General features: G+C 35.7%; 1 protein-coding gene and 1 long non-coding RNA gene across 2 annotated transcripts; both read right to left on the reverse strand.

The window, feature by feature from the left end:
- Positions 1–792: 792 nt before the first annotated feature.
- On the reverse strand, positions 793–13,614 carry LOC125662287 (tabkunin 2-like). Its single transcript, XM_048894451.2, has 5 exons — positions 13,538–13,614; positions 12,752–12,800; positions 9,911–10,078; positions 8,486–8,573; positions 793–918 (listed from the first exon to the last, which is right to left on the reverse strand). Exons 1-5 carry the CDS (start codon positions 13,553–13,555, stop codon positions 840–842), a joined length of 402 nt encoding a protein of 133 aa, XP_048750408.2. The 5' UTR covers positions 13,556–13,614; the 3' UTR covers positions 793–839.
- Positions 13,615–18,446: 4,832 nt separating this feature from the next.
- LOC130049481 (uncharacterized) lies at positions 18,447–20,010 on the reverse strand. Its single transcript, XR_008797998.1, has 3 exons — positions 19,887–20,010; positions 18,938–19,786; positions 18,447–18,552 (listed from the first exon to the last, which is right to left on the reverse strand). It is a non-coding gene; the product is annotated as an uncharacterized LOC130049481 (long non-coding RNA).
- Positions 20,011–20,502: the final 492 nt, after the last annotated feature.

Below are 20,502 nucleotides of genomic sequence, written 5' to 3' on the forward strand. Positions count from 1 at the left end.
AACCCAGGGCGGGGCCAACTTGGTATATAGTGTTTAGGCGTTAGCTGTCATTTTGTCACCAAAAAATTAATTCAATGAAAATTGCCCCCTCTTATATGCCTAATGATTTCAAACACTTTTTGCCCTCAAAACAGGCACATTAATATTTGATTTCGGTGATTAAACAATTATTGTCTTGCACGATTGTAATTCTTCCTTATATATTTCTTTACAGTTTACATTAAGGAGAAGGTGTATATAGGCGCTGCCTGCTGCCTAATGTTATTCACAATAAGATACTGTTTAAATCACACTAAAAGTGGTTCTCTAACGTAGTTTTATTTGGTTTCTCTTCTTTTTGTACATAATCAATGTTTCAATCAGTCATTAATATGTATTAAGAAAACTATATCTATCATCACGTTCACAGCTAATGCCTCTTTAAAGCATAGTATATGTGTGGTTCGGGTGCATGCGATATGTCTATCGTGTATATATCTGTACATTTTTTCTGACAATGACAGGACTGCTCTTGTGAAAGCTTGCATATAATTCTATCATTTTTTTTGTATTTTTGTGAGCCGATTGAGATATATGTCGTGTATCTAGATTTAAGTAAACCCAGCATTATAAGATTGTTGATCTATCCTTTTGTCTGTCCGACCGATTTTTATGCCCAGATTCGCCTGTCGTTCTTTTAAACAGAAGCACGCTATATAGATTCAAAATGTCCTTGAGCGGCACGTTTTGATTATATTAGTCTACAAAAATGTATGCTTTAAAAGAAATATTATTAGAAATAAACAACCATGGTTCATGGATTCATTTTTGTTTATTTGGGAAAGAAATCTCGAGGACCACTAGCCTAAGGCACTGCACATGTTCGTCACATCCTTCCCATGTACTGTGAAAATTGCCACACAACCATTGCAGACTTCTCTGGAATAAATTGTATTGTATTGTATTGTTTATTGGCTTTAAGCCTTACGGCTCATCAGCATAATACATATTCAATTACAAAGTATAAACAAAAAAGATGTATACAGTATGAAAAGTGGAGTGAATATTAGAGGATGGACATACATGAAGAGAGTTATAAGACAAGTTTACATAAAAAAGAAACCAACAAAAACCAGCATATACATTAGACGATAGTTTGGCTAGATCGTAAGAGTAAAGCACCTTTTAAAAATTTACCCAGATTACAGATTTGTTTTCTATTATGAATTGACATCAATTGTACCAGTTTAAACATAGAAGCATGCGACCAATAATATTTTTTTATATATGCAGATCTGAGGTTTTTGTACAAAGGACATATTAAAATAAAATGATATTCGTCCTCAACTTCGTTCAAATTACAGAATTCACACAATCGATCTTGTCTTGCTGTGCCATTATATCTACCTTGTTCAATTCTAAGCTGGTGAGCAGACAATCTAAATTTTGCTAAAAGATTAATAAGATTTTCCGGAATAGATTTTGTCAAGTAAAATTGAATGGTAACATTATCAATAAGGTGTCTATACAGAATACATTTGGGTGAATTAACAAAAAATTCATCTCGTGACTGCATGAAGTTGTCAGTTAAACGCTGTTTGAGACATTCTAGAAATAAAACTTCATTATTAACATAGTGGTTAAACCATACATCACCAAATCCTTTCGATAATAATAAATGCTTAACTTGGCAGCGCCAATTACAGTTCTTGTGATTGCAAATCAACATGTCATCATATATAGATTGAAGGATACAATTGTCGGTTTTGATAACTTTCAACCAATATTTGATAATTTTTATCATACGTAAATTATACATTGGCACACGACCAAGTTCCCCGTAAACCATATAATTTGGAGTGCACTTCTTTACATGTAAAATTCGCTTACAAAAGTCCACATGTACCTTTTCAACATCGTTACCTGGGTTAAAACCCCAAATTTCACTACCATAATTCAAAACACTTGAAACATAAGTATCAAATACATGAAGTTTTGTTACAATATTCAGTGACAGATTATCACAAATTCGAAGAATATGGTACATACATTTTCTACCCTGCTCGGCGATAATACACTGAGACTTTAAAAATTTACCATTAAAATTTAAAGTAAGACCAAGATAATTAAAACTGTCAACAACTTCTAGTTCGCTACCATTGTAAAACCATTTGCTGGCGGCATTTATTTTCCCTCCGTTACGAAAGACAAGAACTTTTGTTTTTTGAATGTTAACTTTTAGGTCCCATTCGTTACAATAAACTGATAAAGTATTTAACATGTTTTGTAATCCTGTGGCTGATTCAGAAAAAAGTACAGTATCATCAGCGTACATTAGCAAAAACAGTGATATATCTTTAAAGTCAATTCCATCACATAAGCTATTAATAAATGCATTCTCAAAATCATTCACATAGAGAGAGAACAAAAAGGGGGACAACCCCTCACCTTGCATTAATCCGTTTGTACATGAGAAGAAGTTCGATAATTCGGATTGAAATCTAACACAGGATTTTAAGTTACTATATAGTGATTTGATGATTGTAAGTAATTTACCAGTGATGCCACAGCGTGATAATTTAAAAAATAACTTGTTTCGGTTGACATTATCGAAAGCCTTTTCATAATCAACAAAACAGCAAAATAACTTATTTTTGCGTGATAACGTTCTACTAATGACACTTTGTAATGCAAATATAGCGTCTGAAGTGCCAAAACCTGGTTTGAAACCAAACTGAGCATCTGACACAGAATTATTCCCGTAACACCATTTTAACAACCTATCATTTAAAACAGAAGTAAATATTTTTGCCAAACAACTCACCAGAGTTATGCCTCTATAGCTATTAGTGTCGTTAGCATTTCCTTTCTTAAAAGATGGGAAAATAATTCCCTCAGACCAACATGTTGGAAATGTGCCACGATTAAAGATAATATTGAATAGATGTGACAACAATGGAGTAAAAATAACTCGAAATTTACAAAAGTATTCATTTAACAAGTTATCAATGCCCGGTGATTTAGCAGCTTTCGTTTTCTTTAATACATTACAAACTTCATCACATGATATTGGAACATCTAGCTCCTCGAAAATGCAACTTTGAGCTCGGTCCACATCTGTATTATTGTTATCTCCATCATTGTTACAGACAGACTTGAAATGCTCAAAAAAATTATTCAAAGACAACTCTGTAGGTGGAGACCGTGAATTCTTCTTAAACGCTTTGTAAAATTGCCTAGGATTATTCCTACGTAACAGACTAAGTCGGTTCCCCTCTGATCTTAAATACTTACGTCTGACCTGTCGTTCATAACGTTTATATTCACCTTTAGCTTCAACCAGATTACATCTGTTTTCCGGGCTACGCTCAGAATTAAAGATGTACATAAAATGACGATAAGTGTTGTACAAGTGCTTACATTTTTCGTCAAACCAAGGTTTATCCTTGTTGGTAGAACTTTTCTTATTTGGTGAATTTTTTTTACAACATTTTACATTTCTAGAACAAGGTTGAAAAACATCATTTAATATAGAATTAAACTGCTCAATACCACGATCCAGTGTTAGGGTAGATGATTGTATTAAGTCGATAATATTATACAGATCACTGACTTTGTCATTGAGGTCACGTTCCATTTGTTCCACGTGCTCGTCGTCCCATCTGAACTTCCGTGTCGTATTTGGACCACTCGTGATTACATCACTATTATTGGAAAAGCTAGCATTCATACATTTCAAAGTAAATTCTACTGGTGCGTGATCTGACCATTCGTTAAACTCACAGACGTTAAGCTTAGTGACATTGTTAAAGTACGCATCTTCTACTAAAATGTAATCTATAACACTTGTACCCAAGTGATTGTAAAAAGTTAACTGACCATTTTCATCACCTGGTGTTCTACCATTACAAAGTCTTAAACCAGTAGATTTACATAATTCTAAAAGCTTTCTGCCAAACCTATTAACCATCATATCTTCTGATACTCGATGTGGCATGACCGAATCGGTGTTATAATCAAAAACATTTGACAGCATATCATGAATAGGTATAGCAAGAGAGTCTTCTACAATATAATCAGGTAAATTACCAACTCTACTGTTTAAGTCACCGGCAACAACAACAGTGCCGTTCTGTGTAAAAATTGACATATCATTTAAGATACAATCAAATAAATCGCAATTATACTTTGTGTAGTAAACGTTATGATCATGAGGTATATACGCAAAACAGATATAAATATCGGGATGATCTCTTTGTTCTACTCTTAACCATATGAGTGTGTCTTCAACACATTTAACAATTGATACAAACTTACGAAGTGTTTTTCTGTATAACAGCACAAGGCCACCGCCTTTACCCTTCAGTCTAGGAAAACATTTGTATTCAAATTCGTCGTTTAACCAATCGCACTTTAGAGCTGTTCCAGGTTGAATCCAGCATTCTGATAAAAATATTACATCGTAGTCAGATATGACTGTGCAAAAATCACTGTCACATATCTTTTGCTCTAAATTTCTGTTTACATTCCATGCGACTATACGCAATGAATGTCCGACCCCCGCAATTTCCTATCTCATCGGTTCCTGGATCCGTGGGTTGGTAGGTGGTTTGTATGGAACGCCATCAATGTACAGTTTATTGTACACTAAACGTGTCCTGTGTCCTTGTCGTTGTTTCTCCTTCGCAATGTGAATTAGTTGTCGTCTTTGTTCGTTGATTTCTGGTGGAAATTGTTCATTTATATAAAAGTTTGTACCTTTCAGTTCTCTGGATCTGAATTTGACGTCTTGCCTTTGTTTAAAGTTGTTAAACTTCGCCACTATTGCTCGGGGTTTGTTACGTCCCGTCATTCTATGTACTCTGTCAAACTTAATGTTGCTCACATCAGCCGTATCCATTTTCAGTTCTTTTTCTAGAAATTCTCGTAAAATGTTCTCAGTCACATTAGGGGTTTCGTCGACTCTCTCAGGAATATTTGAGAAGATTAAATTGTCCCTCATAGAGCGCGCTTTTACGTCAATGATTTCCCATTTCAGTGCTCGATTTTCTGACTCTAGGTGTGCTATTCGGTCGTCCATTTCGTTGCATTGGTACTCTACTCCATCTGTCCTTTCACCGAGAGTTGTAATCATGTCCTTTGTTTGTTGAAGACTTGAGTTTATACTGGATTTTATGTTGGATAGTTCCGATTCAAAATTTGAGATAGTTGTGCCGATGCTCGCTACTTTAGTTTCAACACTTTCAAGTTTTTCGAGTTTTTTGTACACACCGTTTACTTTGGACTCCAACGTACGGAAAGCGTTGACAAGTTCCTTAGCCCATGGTGGACATGTATCATTTGTTTGCGATTGCACCAGAGAGACATTTTGTTGATTCTGCGATGCTGCGGTTGGTAACGGTGTAGAAGTAATATTTTTTCGATTGTTTGTATCGATAATTGGTGTAGCTGCCAACGTTGAACTTCCATAGAGCACATCGTTCACTTCACTGAGAACACTACTCACAGCCAAGGTACTACTGTCACTATTGTCCGAACTGCTAAGACTTTGACTTTCTTTTTTGCGTTTTTTATCCTGATTCTCACGACGAGATTTCCCCATTTGTATCTATAATCGCTTCAATTATAAAGAGCTAACATACACAAAACGTATGTCGCAAGATAATTTGACCTTACACTTATAAATCCCCCAAAATCAGGAGCCCCCAAAAACACGTCCACACACCTTGAAATCTAATCAAAAAAAAAAAAAAAAAATATAGCAAGTTCCAAATCAAATTCGGAATGTGAGTTAGCAACACGTTTTAAAATAGTTCGAAAACTTCCCTTTAAGTTTTAAAAGTTATGATGTGTCTATCGTTCTTAGTTATTATTAAATCCAAGCCGTCTGTATGATGTTGGGACAATGGAGATTCATTATTTGGCTCGAAAAACTCACAAAGCACATTTCTTTGTGACCCCTAACTTTCATTAGAACTATGAAAGTTTTGTCAGAGGCAGGGCATGAGATGGTAGAGCAAGAGGGGAGAAGGAGGAAACCATGAGCCTGATGGATGAACTGGTTGAAACCTGATCTTGTTGGTTTCCAGAAGAGCCGCAGCAGCTCCTGTCGATCTTCGTGTTGCTCATTTCGCACGGGTAGTTTTTTTTTCTCATGGAGGCATGATGGAATATAGGAGTACGCAGTTCCAAGTCTTGAACAAGAATGAAAAATGTCAACAACAACAAAAAAAGACGCTGGGATTTTATAGCCCGCGAGAGAAGACGGGATTACACACTCACTGCACGAGCACGTTCTTGAAAATACACCTGAGAACAAGATGAGAACGAGATAAACTGTCTCTGATCGGGGTCATCGCGTTAAAAACTAGTTAAAACGAGTTGCGAACTAGTAAAGACGAGTTTGTAAGTATTGAAAACGAAGTAGAACGAACCAAGAACGGGTTTAATTAGACTACGGACGGGTTTCGAGTGACTCAATCCGATGTGAACATGATATGAATTGACTGTGGACGGGTACAGACGAGATGGGCGTATTTAGGATTGTTTGAACAAACTACATATGTAGAATCGTATTGTAGACATGTAACATCACCCCGACATGTATGTATGTGATAAAGCTATGATAAATGGAGTAAAGAGAAATCAACCAAGGCTTCCATTGTTTTCATATCTCCTGTAATACAAACAACTAAGTACTATATTTCATATATTCTTACAACTTTTTTTTTCATTATTTATACACGTACCATGAAAGCAAGAGTCTCGAGATCGAAGGTCACATGTCTTGGGGCTGAAACGATACGCCCCCCTCCACGATACGATACATATTGCAATGCTTATGCAACGATTCAATACGATACAATGTACAGAAGAAACCAATGATAACATTGAAGAAAAATTAATTACTAACATTTACAATCATAATTTTAAAAACAAAATGTTTCCAAACTGCCAAACGGTAAGATGCATGTTGGCTCTGCACTCTGTAGTTGAAACCGATCAAGTTCATTGTCGTTTTCGTCAGACTCAAGGCAAACAACAATCTGAACGTTACTGAACTCTTATTTTGTCCCTCATGGAGGTATGTTAGATAATCTTTAAGTACAGGTCAAAGCTGATGCATTTTACTGAACACGTTTGTAATAAACGTATCAAATCGAAAATCCCGTGGGGAGGTCCTCATTGCCCCTTTGCTTGTCGTAAGAGGCGACTAAATGGGGCGGTCCTTCGGATGAGACCGCAAAAACCGGGGTCCCGTGTCACAGCAGGTGTGGCACGATAAAGATCCCTCAATGGCCATAAGCTCCGAGCATGGGCCTAAATTTTGCAGCCCTTCACCGGCAGTGGTGACGTCTCCATATGAGTGAAATATTCTTGAGAGGGACATTAAACAATATTCAATCAAATCGAAAATAGAGGAAATGAATCGAACATTGAATCGAGCGTTAATATTGAACAGTATCGATATTTCGGTGAATCGTTTCAGCCCTAAGTCATGTCTGCACGTCACAATGGCTTTATCGATAAATGAAAACCATAAAACAGCAAAGGTATAATTCAGACAAATCATGGGTAAATATTGGAATTTCATCAATTCGATCATTCAAAGACTAGGTACTTCACGTACATTGTGCACGTGTGAAATGAATCAACGATGTACGTGGTAGAAGAAACTGTGAGAAGTATTAATTAAACGGAATAAATTGTATCATACGCTATTACTATAGTATATCCCAATACGCATCTAGTCCACATACTGTTTAGTGTATAACCGCTCTTTTATCTGCATGCAGTAAACCACGATTTGTATGAGTGAAAATGATTGGGAAATAAACAAGATCGGTAAAGTTGGCTACTAGTAACCAGCTACTAGTAACTGGCTACTCAAAAAGAAAACGTTGGCTTCTAGTAGCCAGCTACTTCAATCAGGGAAAGTAACTACTAGTAGCCAGCTACTAAAAGTAAGAAAAGTTAGCTACTCGTAGCCAGCTACTACAAAATGTAAAAGTTATAATTACTGATAGCCAGCTACTAAAAGTAAGACTGGAAAGTTAGCCACTCGTAGCCAGTTACCACAAAATATAAAAGTTATAATTCCTGATAGTCAGCTACCAGATAAAGGTTAATGAGTTTGAACATTACTATCTATCAGATTTATTTCTAAAGAGGACGAGGAGTCGAATGAAATTTCATGCTCAATTATCCCTAATTACATAACGTTGCAATGCAAAATACGAATAAACTTTTTCAACTGAGTGTTTACTTTGAAAATGATACGGATTGAATTCAGATCTTCATGCATTTCATAGTAACTGGCTACGAGTAGCTAACTTTTCTTACTTTTAGTAGCTGGCTACTAGTAATTAACTTTTACTGGTTCAAGTAGCTGGCTACTAGTAGCCAACTTTTCTCTTTTCAAGTAGCCAGTTACTAGTAGCTGGTTACTAGTACTTTGTCAACTTTACCGATCCAAATAAACATACGAACGAATAAACAGACTTACGTGCAATTTGCTGTGGGATAATTCTGGCACGATGTCACCTGACACGCTGGTGCTTTGCAGAACAAGTTGTGTTGACCATTAGGACAGCCTAACCAAATACAATTATGATAAAGGTAAACTGATAACACTTAGAGGGTTCATTCTCAATATACATGTAGATATATCGACCTCCTAAAGATCGCTCCCGTGGAGATACGAGCTGGAATAGGTACTATGTACCTATTGCTTGTCGCAAAAACTAACACCCCTTGTCACAGCAGGTGTGGCACATTAAAGATTCCCTCATGGTCAAAGACTACAAGCGCTTAACATAGGCCTAATTTTTTCAGGCCTCCATCGGCAATGGTGACGCCTCCATATGAGTGAACAAGAGGTCCACAGGCCTCATCGGTCACCTGAATACTGTTCTGGATATCTGAGCTAAATTCTAATGTTCAGCAACAGTATAAAACAAAATATGTTCGTAAAACTTCACTACCTTCAAAAGTGCATACACTGATGAAAAACTTTAAATAAAAGGTGTATTAATATTAAAACATCAAAAGATATGACTAATTTGGACTCAACCTAAAGTCATAACCCTAGGTTTTGATTGAAATTCACCATATTTTGTACATCCTTTTCTGCTATTCCTAAGTATACATTTAGATTTTATACTGTATCAGCAAACTTACACATAAATACTGTATACTAAGTTTGGCCCCACCCTGGGGTCAAAACCCTGACCCTGGGTATCAACAAATTTACAATTTTGGTAAAAGACTACCTGCTATATCCATTTAGTTTCAATTTAGTATCAACAGCACTAAAGAAGATTTTATTTAATTAAGTGTTTTACACAGAAACACTATATACCAAGTTTGGCCCCGCCCTGGGCTAAGAACCCCTACCCCGGATACCATGAAATTTGCAATTTTGGTAGAGGTAGAGGCCTTCTTGCTCTCCATCACCATGCATTTAGTTTTTCTTACATGTGTGCGGTTCTTGAGATGACGATTTTTGAATATTGGTCAATTTTGGGCAGTTTTTGTCCCACCCCTAAGGCCCCAGGAATGCAGGAGACCTGCAATTTACAATTTATGCCCCCTTGTCTCAAAAATACTTCAAACCAAATTTGAAAAGAATTGGACTGGTAATTATCAAGAAGTTTAAAAATGTTCAATTGTTAACGCACGACGGACGACGCACGACGACGGACGACAACCGAATGCAATACCCATGTGACCTAAAAATCTCGAGCAGGACGTTAAACAATATGCAACAAACCAACCAAGCTGAAGATTGTTCGTGAAGCAAAATCAATAAAGTTATCTTGTAAACTGATGAGAATTAAGATATAGTTTTTTCACTATAAAATAATGAGAAGATGAAAGATGTATTGTTTTGATTGAATTTACTGTATTGTTAAGTACAAAGTGAGCGTACCGTTATTGCAGGCATTCAGGCACTCCTGTTCTGTTTTAAAGTTGTTCGCATTTCCGCCACAGCATCCATAGTAAAATTCTGCACACGTTCTCGTGTGAGAAGTGAAGAACCAGCGGGGGCATATGCCATCACACGGTCCGGTGTCTTTGGGAAGATGGCATACTGAAGCTTTAAAGTTTAATGATCAAATACTGTAATTGAACAAAGGCTTAATGTCATAGAAAGGGATAAAATATAACTTGAAAGCATAGTCTGTAACTTTCATCGAACCTCTAAACTTATATTTGCCTGACAGTGGTTGGTTCCTAAACCATTTTATGCGACATACGTGAATTTCACTATAGTGCTATATGGAGGGTATACTAGTATATGTTCGCGCTCTGTGTGTGCATCACTTGCCTCTGATATGCTCTCCCGCCCGGCTGTGATTATGACCTTGTGTAGTATTCGAACACTGGGCCAGATGCAATAGACGATGTATGTATTAACACGGGGATGAGATTTAAGGAACTTTGTACACGAGGAGATTTAAGGAACTTTGTACACAAGGAGATTTAAGGAACTTTGTACACGAGGAGATTTAAGGAACTTTGTACACGAGGAGATTTAAGGAACTTTGTACATTTATCTTGTACATGGACTGAATGTTATATTGGGACCGACTTTTTTATTCCAACTCTATATACAACATACCTATTGTTAGGCCATTCATGGCACACTGTTTTTGATTACGGATAACTCCGTTTACCTGATCAAGATATAGGGCTCACGGCGGGTGTGACCTGTCGACAGGGGATGCTTACTCCTCCTAGGCACCTGATCCCACCTCTGGTGTGTCCAGGGGTCCGTGTTTGCCCAGCTATCTATTTTATATTGCTTATGGAATTTATGACATTGATCACTGTCCGTTATCTTCACTTTTCAGATATAGATGTACAACTAATTAGGTGCAGAAAGAATGATTATCAGGCATGTCCGTATGACAACATTGACAACTTAATAGCAAAAAAAAATTAGGTAGATCAATACAATAAACAATGACTACATTGTAAATGACATGGATAACAACAAATACTCAGGTAGATTCGAAATGAATTTTCTGTTGGAGAAATACTGGATAAGCACATGCACAATCCACAAATTATTGAATGTAGATAATTACTCAACTTTATGACTTCAGTTTCTCCATCGGCAGCTTCCAATATTGATGTAGCAATATTCCATTATCTCCTTTTAGTGACAAAGAAGTTGATGTTACAGGGATTTCAACAGTCTAGATTCATTTCAATTTAGCATTTCGCAAATTCATAGTCGTTACATTGATTTATTTACCAATACAACTTGCAAATAGGTTGAATGCTGTCTGGTGTGTTTCTTACATTTACTAATTGTTTGGTTGTTTCTTACATATTATTTTGACTACGGATAACTCCGTTTACCTGATCAAGCTATAGGGCTTACGGCGAGTGTGACACCTTATAAGAGGTCCTTACTCCTCCTTATCACCTGATCCCACCTCTATGTCTAGGGTTCGTGTTTGTCATACTTTTAATTTTGTATATTCTATCCGTTATATCCCTTTCTTTACTTCTTACTTTTAATCTAAATTTATATACATGTAAAGCATACAGGGTTAACTTTTACGTGCATTATAAGATTTACGTGTAGTGTTGACGTGCATTATAACGGAACGTTGTATGTATAGATGTAGATTTACGTGTAGCGTTGACGTGCATTATAAGAGAGTCATGTATATAAAGATGTATACTTACATGTACGTGTAGTGTTGACGTGCATTATATACGAGAACGTTGTATGTATAAATGTAGATTTACGTGTAGTGTTGATTTGCATTGTAAGAGAACATGCATAAATGTAGATTTATCTTGTAGTTTTGAACGCATATAACGACATGTATGTAGATTTACGTGTAGTGTTGACGTGCTGTAAGAGAACATTGTATGTATATAGATGTATATTTACGTGTAGTGTTGACGTGCATTATTAGAGAACATTGTATGTATAGATGTAGATTTACGTGTAGTGTTGACGTGCATTGTTAGATAACGTTGTACATGTATGTATAAATATAGTTTTATGTGTAGTATTGACGTGCATTATTAGAGAACATTGTATGTATAGATGTAGATTTACGTGTAGTGTTGACGTGCATTGTTAGATAACGTTGTACATGTATGTGTAGATATAGTTTTATGTGTAGTATTGACGTGCATTATTAGAGAACATTGTATGTATAGATGTAGATTTACGTGTAGTGTTTACGTGCTGTAAGAGAACATTCTATGTATAGATGTAGATTTACGTGTAGTGTTGACGTGCTGTAAGAGAACATTGTATGTATAGATGTAGATTTACGTGTAGTGTTGACGTGCTGTAAGAGAACATTCTATGTATAGATGTAGATTTACGTGTAGTGTTGACGTGCTGTAAGAGAACATTGTATGTATATAGATGTATATTTACGTGTAGTGTTGACGTGCATTATTAGAGAACATTGTATGTATAGATGTAGATTTACGTGTAGTGTTTACGTGCTGTAAGAGAACATTGTATGTATAGATGTAGATTTACGTGTAGTGTTTACGTGCTGTAAGAGAACATTCTATGTATAGATGTAGATTTACGTGTAGTGTTGACGTGCTGTAAGAGAACATTCTATGTATAGATGTAGATTTACGTGTAATGTTGACGTGCATTATTAGAGAACGTTGTATGTTTAGACTGATGTGGATTCTATTTCTATGGTGTTGACGTGCATTGTAAGAGAACACTGTGTGTATACCGGTCGGTGTAGTTTCAGGTGTGATGTGCTGTGCTTACGTGTTGTTGATATCACCAACTCGCAGAAGATATGAACAGTTAGGAAAACCTGCAAAAAAGTTAAAAACAGATGACAAACAAGGTCGGATCTCGGGGAACGCTGCCCCGGACAAATTTGAAATTTGTAAAAACACACATTTTGACGATTTTAATTATGTTTTAAAGATATGATTACATTTGTAAAATGTGAAAGTTTTGATTTTTAAGAGATTTTACACTAGTACCCTACTCATTGATAACAAACACTATGGGACCCCCCCCCCCCCTCCCCCCCTGAAAATGTGGTCCAGATCAGCGTGCAATAAGTGTAAGATAAACTATAAAAATTCAGTCTTGATGATATGATATTGGGTTTGCAGTAAGAAGTAAGATGATAGAGGTCGTTACAAGTCCTATACCTGTAGGTCTTACGACTAGGTCGATTTTTCAAAATTAATTCATCAAAAAGTTTCTATTTATCAGTACTATCTGAAATGTAAAAAGCAAATTTTACAGTCAAAGATGCTTATTTTATAGATTTCGTTATAAATTTAGACTAGATTTATAACCGCAAAATTGCAGCATATTATAAAAATGAATTGTAAAATGTTTCTTTTCTTCTTTTTTATGGTTAAAACTTTTTTGTTTTGATTTTTATTTTAGAAAAATGGATCCCAGTTGCATTGGCAGAGTTAATTATAATAGTTCAAGACTTTTCCCGCTTCCAGCAATATTTAGGTATAAATAGAACTGTTTCCTCTTAAAGGTTTTGATGTAAAGACAATCTAAATTGTACAGAAGACAAACCTTGCTGACTAACTCCATTGCTCAAATCGATAATGCAATGGACGAGGTGAAGGCCCTGTCATCAGTTTAAAACGACAGGTGTGTATTTACTTGTAGATAGGATTGACAAAACACTTTCATTTCCTATCGATGTTTGAAGCCACACATTGAATGTTTTCACAAAAGCACTTGTCTAAAGCATCAAGCTGATAAAGAAGAAAAAAAACTTTAAGAGATATAATCTAGAAAATATCACCCAAAGCAATTGTCTACTGATTTACAATAATGATTGGATGGGGGCAATTAATAGATAATTTCGTTCTTGAAAATACATGACGGTATATGAACTGCAACACTTCTCCTGGCGTACTTCATTAAAGCTTTATGATATACTCGTGTGCTATGACAAGCCCTTTTACTATTTATTCGAAAATAAGATATCTCTTTAAATCAAAGAGATATCTCTTATTTTAAAGAGATATCTCTTTAAAATGAGAGATATCTCTTAATCTTAAGTGATATATCTCTAAATAAGAGATATATCTTTCACTTAGAGAGATATCTCTTTCACTTAGAGAGATATCTCTTTTACTTTTAGAGATATCTCTTACACTTAAAATATATCTCTTTTACTGTAAGAGATATCTCTTAGACTTAGAGAGATATCTCTTTCACTTTAAGAGATATCTCTTTCACTTAGAGAGATATTTCTTTCACTTAGAGAGATATTTCTTATACTTAGAGAGGTATCTCTTTCACTTAAAGAGATATATCTTTCACTTAAAGAGATATCTCTCTAAGAATTCCTAGAGAGATATATCTCAAAGTATAAGAGATATCTCTTTAATCGTTGAAAAAGAGATATCTCTCAAAGAGAAAGAGATATCTCTTTCCAATATTTTTATTAGTTTGAATACTTAAGGAATTCTCCCTAAAACGGAAGACCGCCAAAGCAAATCTTACCATGATGGCTGGGGTGCTGCTAAAACGCGGAACGGAAAATGGAACGGAAGACGGAACGGAACACGGAAAATATATTATGCAATAATGTTATGAGGAGGTCAACACTTTGCAAAATCAAAAGGCTATTATGAACAAGGGATGCAGAAATTACAGAGAGAACAGGAAGTCATCCTCAGAATCCACCATTTCATATTGATACCTCATACTAATGCATTATTATGTATTTTTACACGGTGTATTTTGTACCAACGGGCGCTTGCTTAATATTTTGCATAGTAAGTTTTAATAGAAATATTAAGCAAGCGCCTGTTGGAACCATCTTTTTTTTTCCCGGCTTTGTCATCCCTCCCCTAGATTTTGACAGTATGTTGTTTCACAAATTAATAAAAAAAAAATGAATAAGATAACATACTGAAAAAGACTTGAATTATAATTGAAACCCTTTCAAATCTATTACTTTATTCTGGCTGGTATCATAAGATAAGATTTTATGAGCCCATCCAATGAATAAAAGGCACCCCACCCCACCCGAAAACAACAATGTGAAAGATAAAAGAAAATAATTTTTTGAACAATTTCCCCCTAACATAGCCTTTTTAAATTGAACGTGCTTTTAATCGAATTACACATGTTTAAGAAAACTGAATTTGAATTTGAATTTGAATTTAGTTCTACACCTGGTACAATATACATTTATGTATCACATCAAATTTTAAAACGAATGAGTCCGGTGAAGAAAAACGTTTTGCCTTATTTGGGATGAATCTATGTGAAAGTTCGTACATTTACCGATATCCTGCGGATTAGTATTGAAACTGAAGATATACAGCGGGAAAGAAAGATTGAAACAACACTGATGTGGATTTATTTTGATTGTGTTAACGTGCATTGTAAGAGAACGTTGTGTGTTTAGACTGATGTGGATTCTATTTCTATGGTGTTGACGTGCATTGTAAGAGAACGTTGTGTGTATACCTGTCGGTGTAGTTTCATGTATGATATGTTGTGCTTACGTGTTGTTGATATCACCAACTCGCAGAAGATATGAACAATAAGGACAACCTGCAAGAAAGTTAAAAACAGATGACAAACAAGGTCGGATCTCGGGGAACGCTGCCCCGGACAAATTTGAAATTTGTAAAAACACACATTTTGACGATTTTAATTATTTTTTTAAAGATATGATTACATTTCTAAAATGTGAAAGTTTTGATTTTTAAGAGATGTTACACTAGTACCCTACTCATTGATAACAAACACTATGGGACCCCCCCCCCCCCCCCCCCCTCTGAAAATGTGGTCCAGATCAGCGTGCAATAAGTGTAAGATAAACTATAAAAATTCAGTCTTGATGATATGATATTGGGTTTGCAGTAAGAAGTAAGATGATAGAGGTCGTTACAAGTCCTATACCTGTAGGTCTTACGACTAGGTCGATTTTTCAAAATTAATTCATCAAAACGTTTCTATTTATCGGTACTATCTGAAATATAAAAAGCAAATTTTACAGTTAAAGATGCTTATTTTATAGATTTCGTTATAAATTTAGACTAGATTTATAACTGCGAAATTGCAGCATATTATAAAAATCAATTGTAAAATGTTTCTTTTCTTCTTTTTTTATGGTTAAAACTTTTTTGTTTTGATTTTTATTTTAGAAAAATGGACCCCAGATGCATTGGCAGAGTTAATTAAAATAGTTCAAGACTTTTCCCGCTTCCAGCAATATTTAGGTATAAATAGAACTGTTTCCTCTTAAAGGTTTTGATGTAAAGACAATCTAAATTGTACAGAAGACAGACCTTGCTGATTAACTCCATTGCTCAAATCGATAATGCAATGGACGAGGTGAAGGCCCTGTCATCAGTTTAAAACTACAGGTGTGTATTTACTTGTAGATAGGATTGACAAAACACTTTCGTTTCCTATCGATGTTTGAAGCCACACATTGAATGTTTTCACAAAAGCACTTGTCTAAAGCATCAAACTGAAAAAGAAGAAAAAACCTTTAAAAGATATAATCTAGAAAATATCACCCAAAGCAATTGTCTACTGATTTACAATAGTGATTGCATAGGGGCAATTAACAGATAATTTCGTTCTTGAAAATACATGACGGTATATGAACTGCAACACTTCTCCCGGTGTACTTCATTAAAGCCTCACTCGTATGCCGGCGTGAAGCACTGCAGTTCATATACTCGGATGTATTTTCAAAAATTATATACATGTATATTTACATTGTACTTTCATTTCTGTCAGAATCCTCGCTTTTTTTGGTTAACAATATTGAACCTAATGAAGTGACTATGCGTTAAAGCTATATATGTCGTTTTATTCAAATACTTCTATAGAAAACATGTGCTTTATATCGAACTATAGAATTGACACACTTTATGAAAATTATGCAATTGAACTCGATCGGATTAAAAAGTCATCAGGCTTTCCAATGTAATCATTTATTCTCTAAGTCGGATAGTGAACACTCCATACATTTTACAATGTTCATGTTCACGTGAGGTCGTAGTCTGACGTGGCGACATGAAAGCGTGGACAACCTGCAGGCTGTTGGTGGGACACATTCAGCGATAAAAGGTAGTCGGACAGAAGACAGGGTAGAGAGAACCACTCAGAACAATGGAAGGGGAGTTAAATTTCATAATTAGCATAATTAAAATCTTTATTCAGTGCTACCACGTACTGTAAACGAACCCCTCATATCCCATGATTTTCTCGCTCGCCTGCGCGCATCTACCCTACACGTCACGTTTTTTTATATTATAAATTATGCTCCGTTTCCCCCTGCATTGAATAGACTAGTGATCCTTTAATACCAGTATATAATTTTTCGAAAGCGTCAAATATTGTGTTTATACTTCATCATACTAATATCGAAAACTTCGCGTCACATTCTGTACTTTGTCCTTAAAACTCACTTATAAGTTATAACTGGACGCCCTTCTCCGTCTCTGCCCAGTAAAGACACAAAAGGAGTTAAGGCACCCATTTTCTTCACCTTCAAACCTTCAAATATCAAAGTGCGTTCTACCGTACGTTTCATGTCGCCTCCCAATTTCTGAAGCAATTTCCTTGCACCGGCGGTCTAAGTTCACTAATGTCCCCAATCATTCAACAAGGAAAGGACGCCCCCCCCCCCCCCCCCCCCCCCCCATCTCTGGTTAACCAGACATTTAATCACCATCCACCGAAGTACTTTCCTCCTTAAAAATATTGTGCCATATGAGTTGCTGATTACATTTTTGTCCTGCCTGTCATCAATTTATGCGTCTATGAATAACGTACGACCTCTGTATACTAATAATCTGTTATTACATGTATTAGTATACAGAGGTCTTACGTTATTTACAGAAACAAGTGTCTGTGGTCTGAGTCGAAATGTTCCAACGATTTTCACAACTAAATAACTAATCATTTTTTAAGCTTCCTAATGATGCTATGGTCAACAATGGATCACAAATGAACTATTTAAATAATCAAGGAAATTGATGATACTCAAAAGTGTCTTTTACAGTTCCAGCAAGTGACACTATGACGTCATTTTGGTTTCACACTATATTCCGCGCATTTGTTTTCTCCTAGCCACAGGATATGTTCAGAATGCTATGAATAGATATAAAGTCGGCCCGTTCTTTCACAACATTCATTTCTATTGCAACCGTCGAAGTGGTATTGTCCGGAATTCATCGAAAACATTTCGAACATAAATTGAAATCAGGTTAAATTTCATCACGTATAATCTTGAATTATATTTATTGAAAAATAAAAAAAAAAGTTACAGAGAAATTCCACGAACTTTTGGATCAACCCTTGTATTTCTCCAAAAGAGAAAACAAATCTTTATCTTAGAAAAAGTATGAAATTTCGACATTGGCTGTGGGCTTCTCTTGTTATAGAAAAAATAACTAAGACAATCACATATACATATTATTGGTTTTTTTTTTTTATTTTGTACTGTATCATACGGGTTACTGCAGCGTCACTTCCTGTGACATTTCTCTGCCACATCCCAGCCCCTGTATACGAACTGTGAGAAACAGGAATTGCACCTGGAACTAAAAAAAAACCCACACACGATAGAAATGAGTGTCAAAAGGATTTTATTTGACGGCCCTACAGGGACCAGAAACCAGGACCCGGTTACACGAAGATAAGTAAAATTTAACTGACAGTTGTGGGAGTTAATGATTAGTTAACCGTCAGTTACAGTTGATTAATCTCCGTGCAACTGGGTCCTGAAACATAAAGGAATTTAATAAAAAAGAACAGTTAAAGATATAGAAATATACATGTATAGATCTAAACGACGACATAGGTAAGGTTATCAACACGTCAGGTGGAACATGAAAATATTGCTCATACAAAATGTAATTGTATGTGGTAAGGTAAGGGGGGCTGTAGGAAATACGGCACTAAAAATTAACCAGGAGATTCGCTTACATGCATGTCGCTCTGGGAAAGTTTGGACAGGTTTGGATTGTACAAGCTCCCACAATGCAGCGCACTGAGTCCGGGTTAGTACCGTCAGGGCATCCTAAAGTATTGAATCGATACATGTATCAGTGGTTACACCTTGAAATACTCCACAACTAGCATTCTAAAATATTGAATACATATCAGTTACCTATACCCTAAACTTATATATAAAAAGCAATTGGTTACATTCTAAAATACTCCATGAATAACACTTTAGTATACACTGTATATCAGTTAGTTACACCCCAAAGTATTTAGGAAATAGTGGCTATTGTTAATACCGAGACTGAGACAACCTATCGTGCTTCATTTGGTCCAGTCCAGACTACTGTAAATGGGAAAATGATTGCGGTGGTTTTAATTTCGCTATGTTTGCGGTCGGGGATTTTCCCGCGAAATTAAAATAACCGTAATCATTTTGTAAGTGTGACACAATACGTTTTTAACAGTTACCAGTAATCAATTTGTAATTGAATTTCGCGAAAATAAAAAATAAATAAATTAAAAATAAAAAATAAAATAAAACCACGGCAATTAGACCAATATGAAAAACCGCGAACGTTTAGCACCGCGAAATTATAACCACTTACAGTACCTAATCTATTCATCTATTCTATTTTTATTTTATTCTATTCTAAACCAGACCATCATTGCATGTATCGAGACAGCTCTCCTGACTCCGGTAATTATTCCTGTTGCCTCCACAACACCCGTACGTAAACTTCCTGCATTTATATTCCGAGGGATCGAAGTACCACCTGGAGCAGGAACCCCTACAGGGACCCGGATCTGGGGCTGCTGAGCACCGCCCACCTACAAGGACAAGACGGCGCTTTAACATCGAGGCGCGTGTCTGATGTATGAAGTAGAATATATTTACATATGTTTTTGAATTATTCGTAATACACTGTACCTGATGGGTAAGTCCCGTAACCCCCGTGAACTACACCTGTTACCTTATAATTGGAAAGAAAAATTACATGATTGTAATTATCGCTATTCATTGTATTTTCGTAATTATTTTCATTAACTTTTTTTTCATCTTTAATCCAAATGTACTGTTTATTTTCTGAAATATTAATCTTGTATTTCATGGATAAAGATGAAATTTGTTTGATAAAAGCAACTTACCGCAGAAATTAACAGAATCAACAAAATCATAGTTTTTCCTCAACAGATCGGATAACTAAAAGAATTCTGTGGTTTATATAAGAAGCTTAAATCTTGATTGTTTCATGCATATGTACATGCATATGTATTTTCATAGTTCAATGCGTTTAACGTGTTTTCTGTGTGGGATGTCAGCTCCCGATACAGCGCCAAACAAGCATGAAGATGTAATCTGGCTGTTTATCAGTTTACGCCAGAATTATATAGACATTAAAGGCAACGTTCGTTATTTTCTGTACAAGCGAAATATTGACTGGTGACTTTTTATTGTAGTAATAGTGAATGACAGTTGAAATACAAGATTGAACCGATGTGTTGAACTCATGTACTGAAGGATAGATAAAGCCCCCCACCCTCCA

Source organism: Ostrea edulis, chromosome 8 (genome assembly GCF_947568905.1).
Source record: "Ostrea edulis chromosome 8, xbOstEdul1.1, whole genome shotgun sequence".
In the NCBI taxonomy this organism is placed as follows: Eukaryota; Metazoa; Mollusca; class Bivalvia; order Ostreida; family Ostreidae; genus Ostrea; species Ostrea edulis.

What these genes read in the sequence shown, in the direction of transcription:
- LOC125662287 (XM_048894451.2), bottom strand. An exon ending in GTTGGTGATATCAACAACAC is followed by an intron (nt 10,079 to 12,751) that starts GTAAGCACAGCA and finishes TAAACTTTAAAG; the next exon opens with CTTCAGTATGCCATCTTCCC. An exon ending in CCTGAATGCCTGCAATAACG is followed by an intron (nt 8,574 to 9,910) that starts GTACGCTCACTT and finishes GTATTTGGTTAG; the next exon opens with GCTGTCCTAATGGTCAACAC.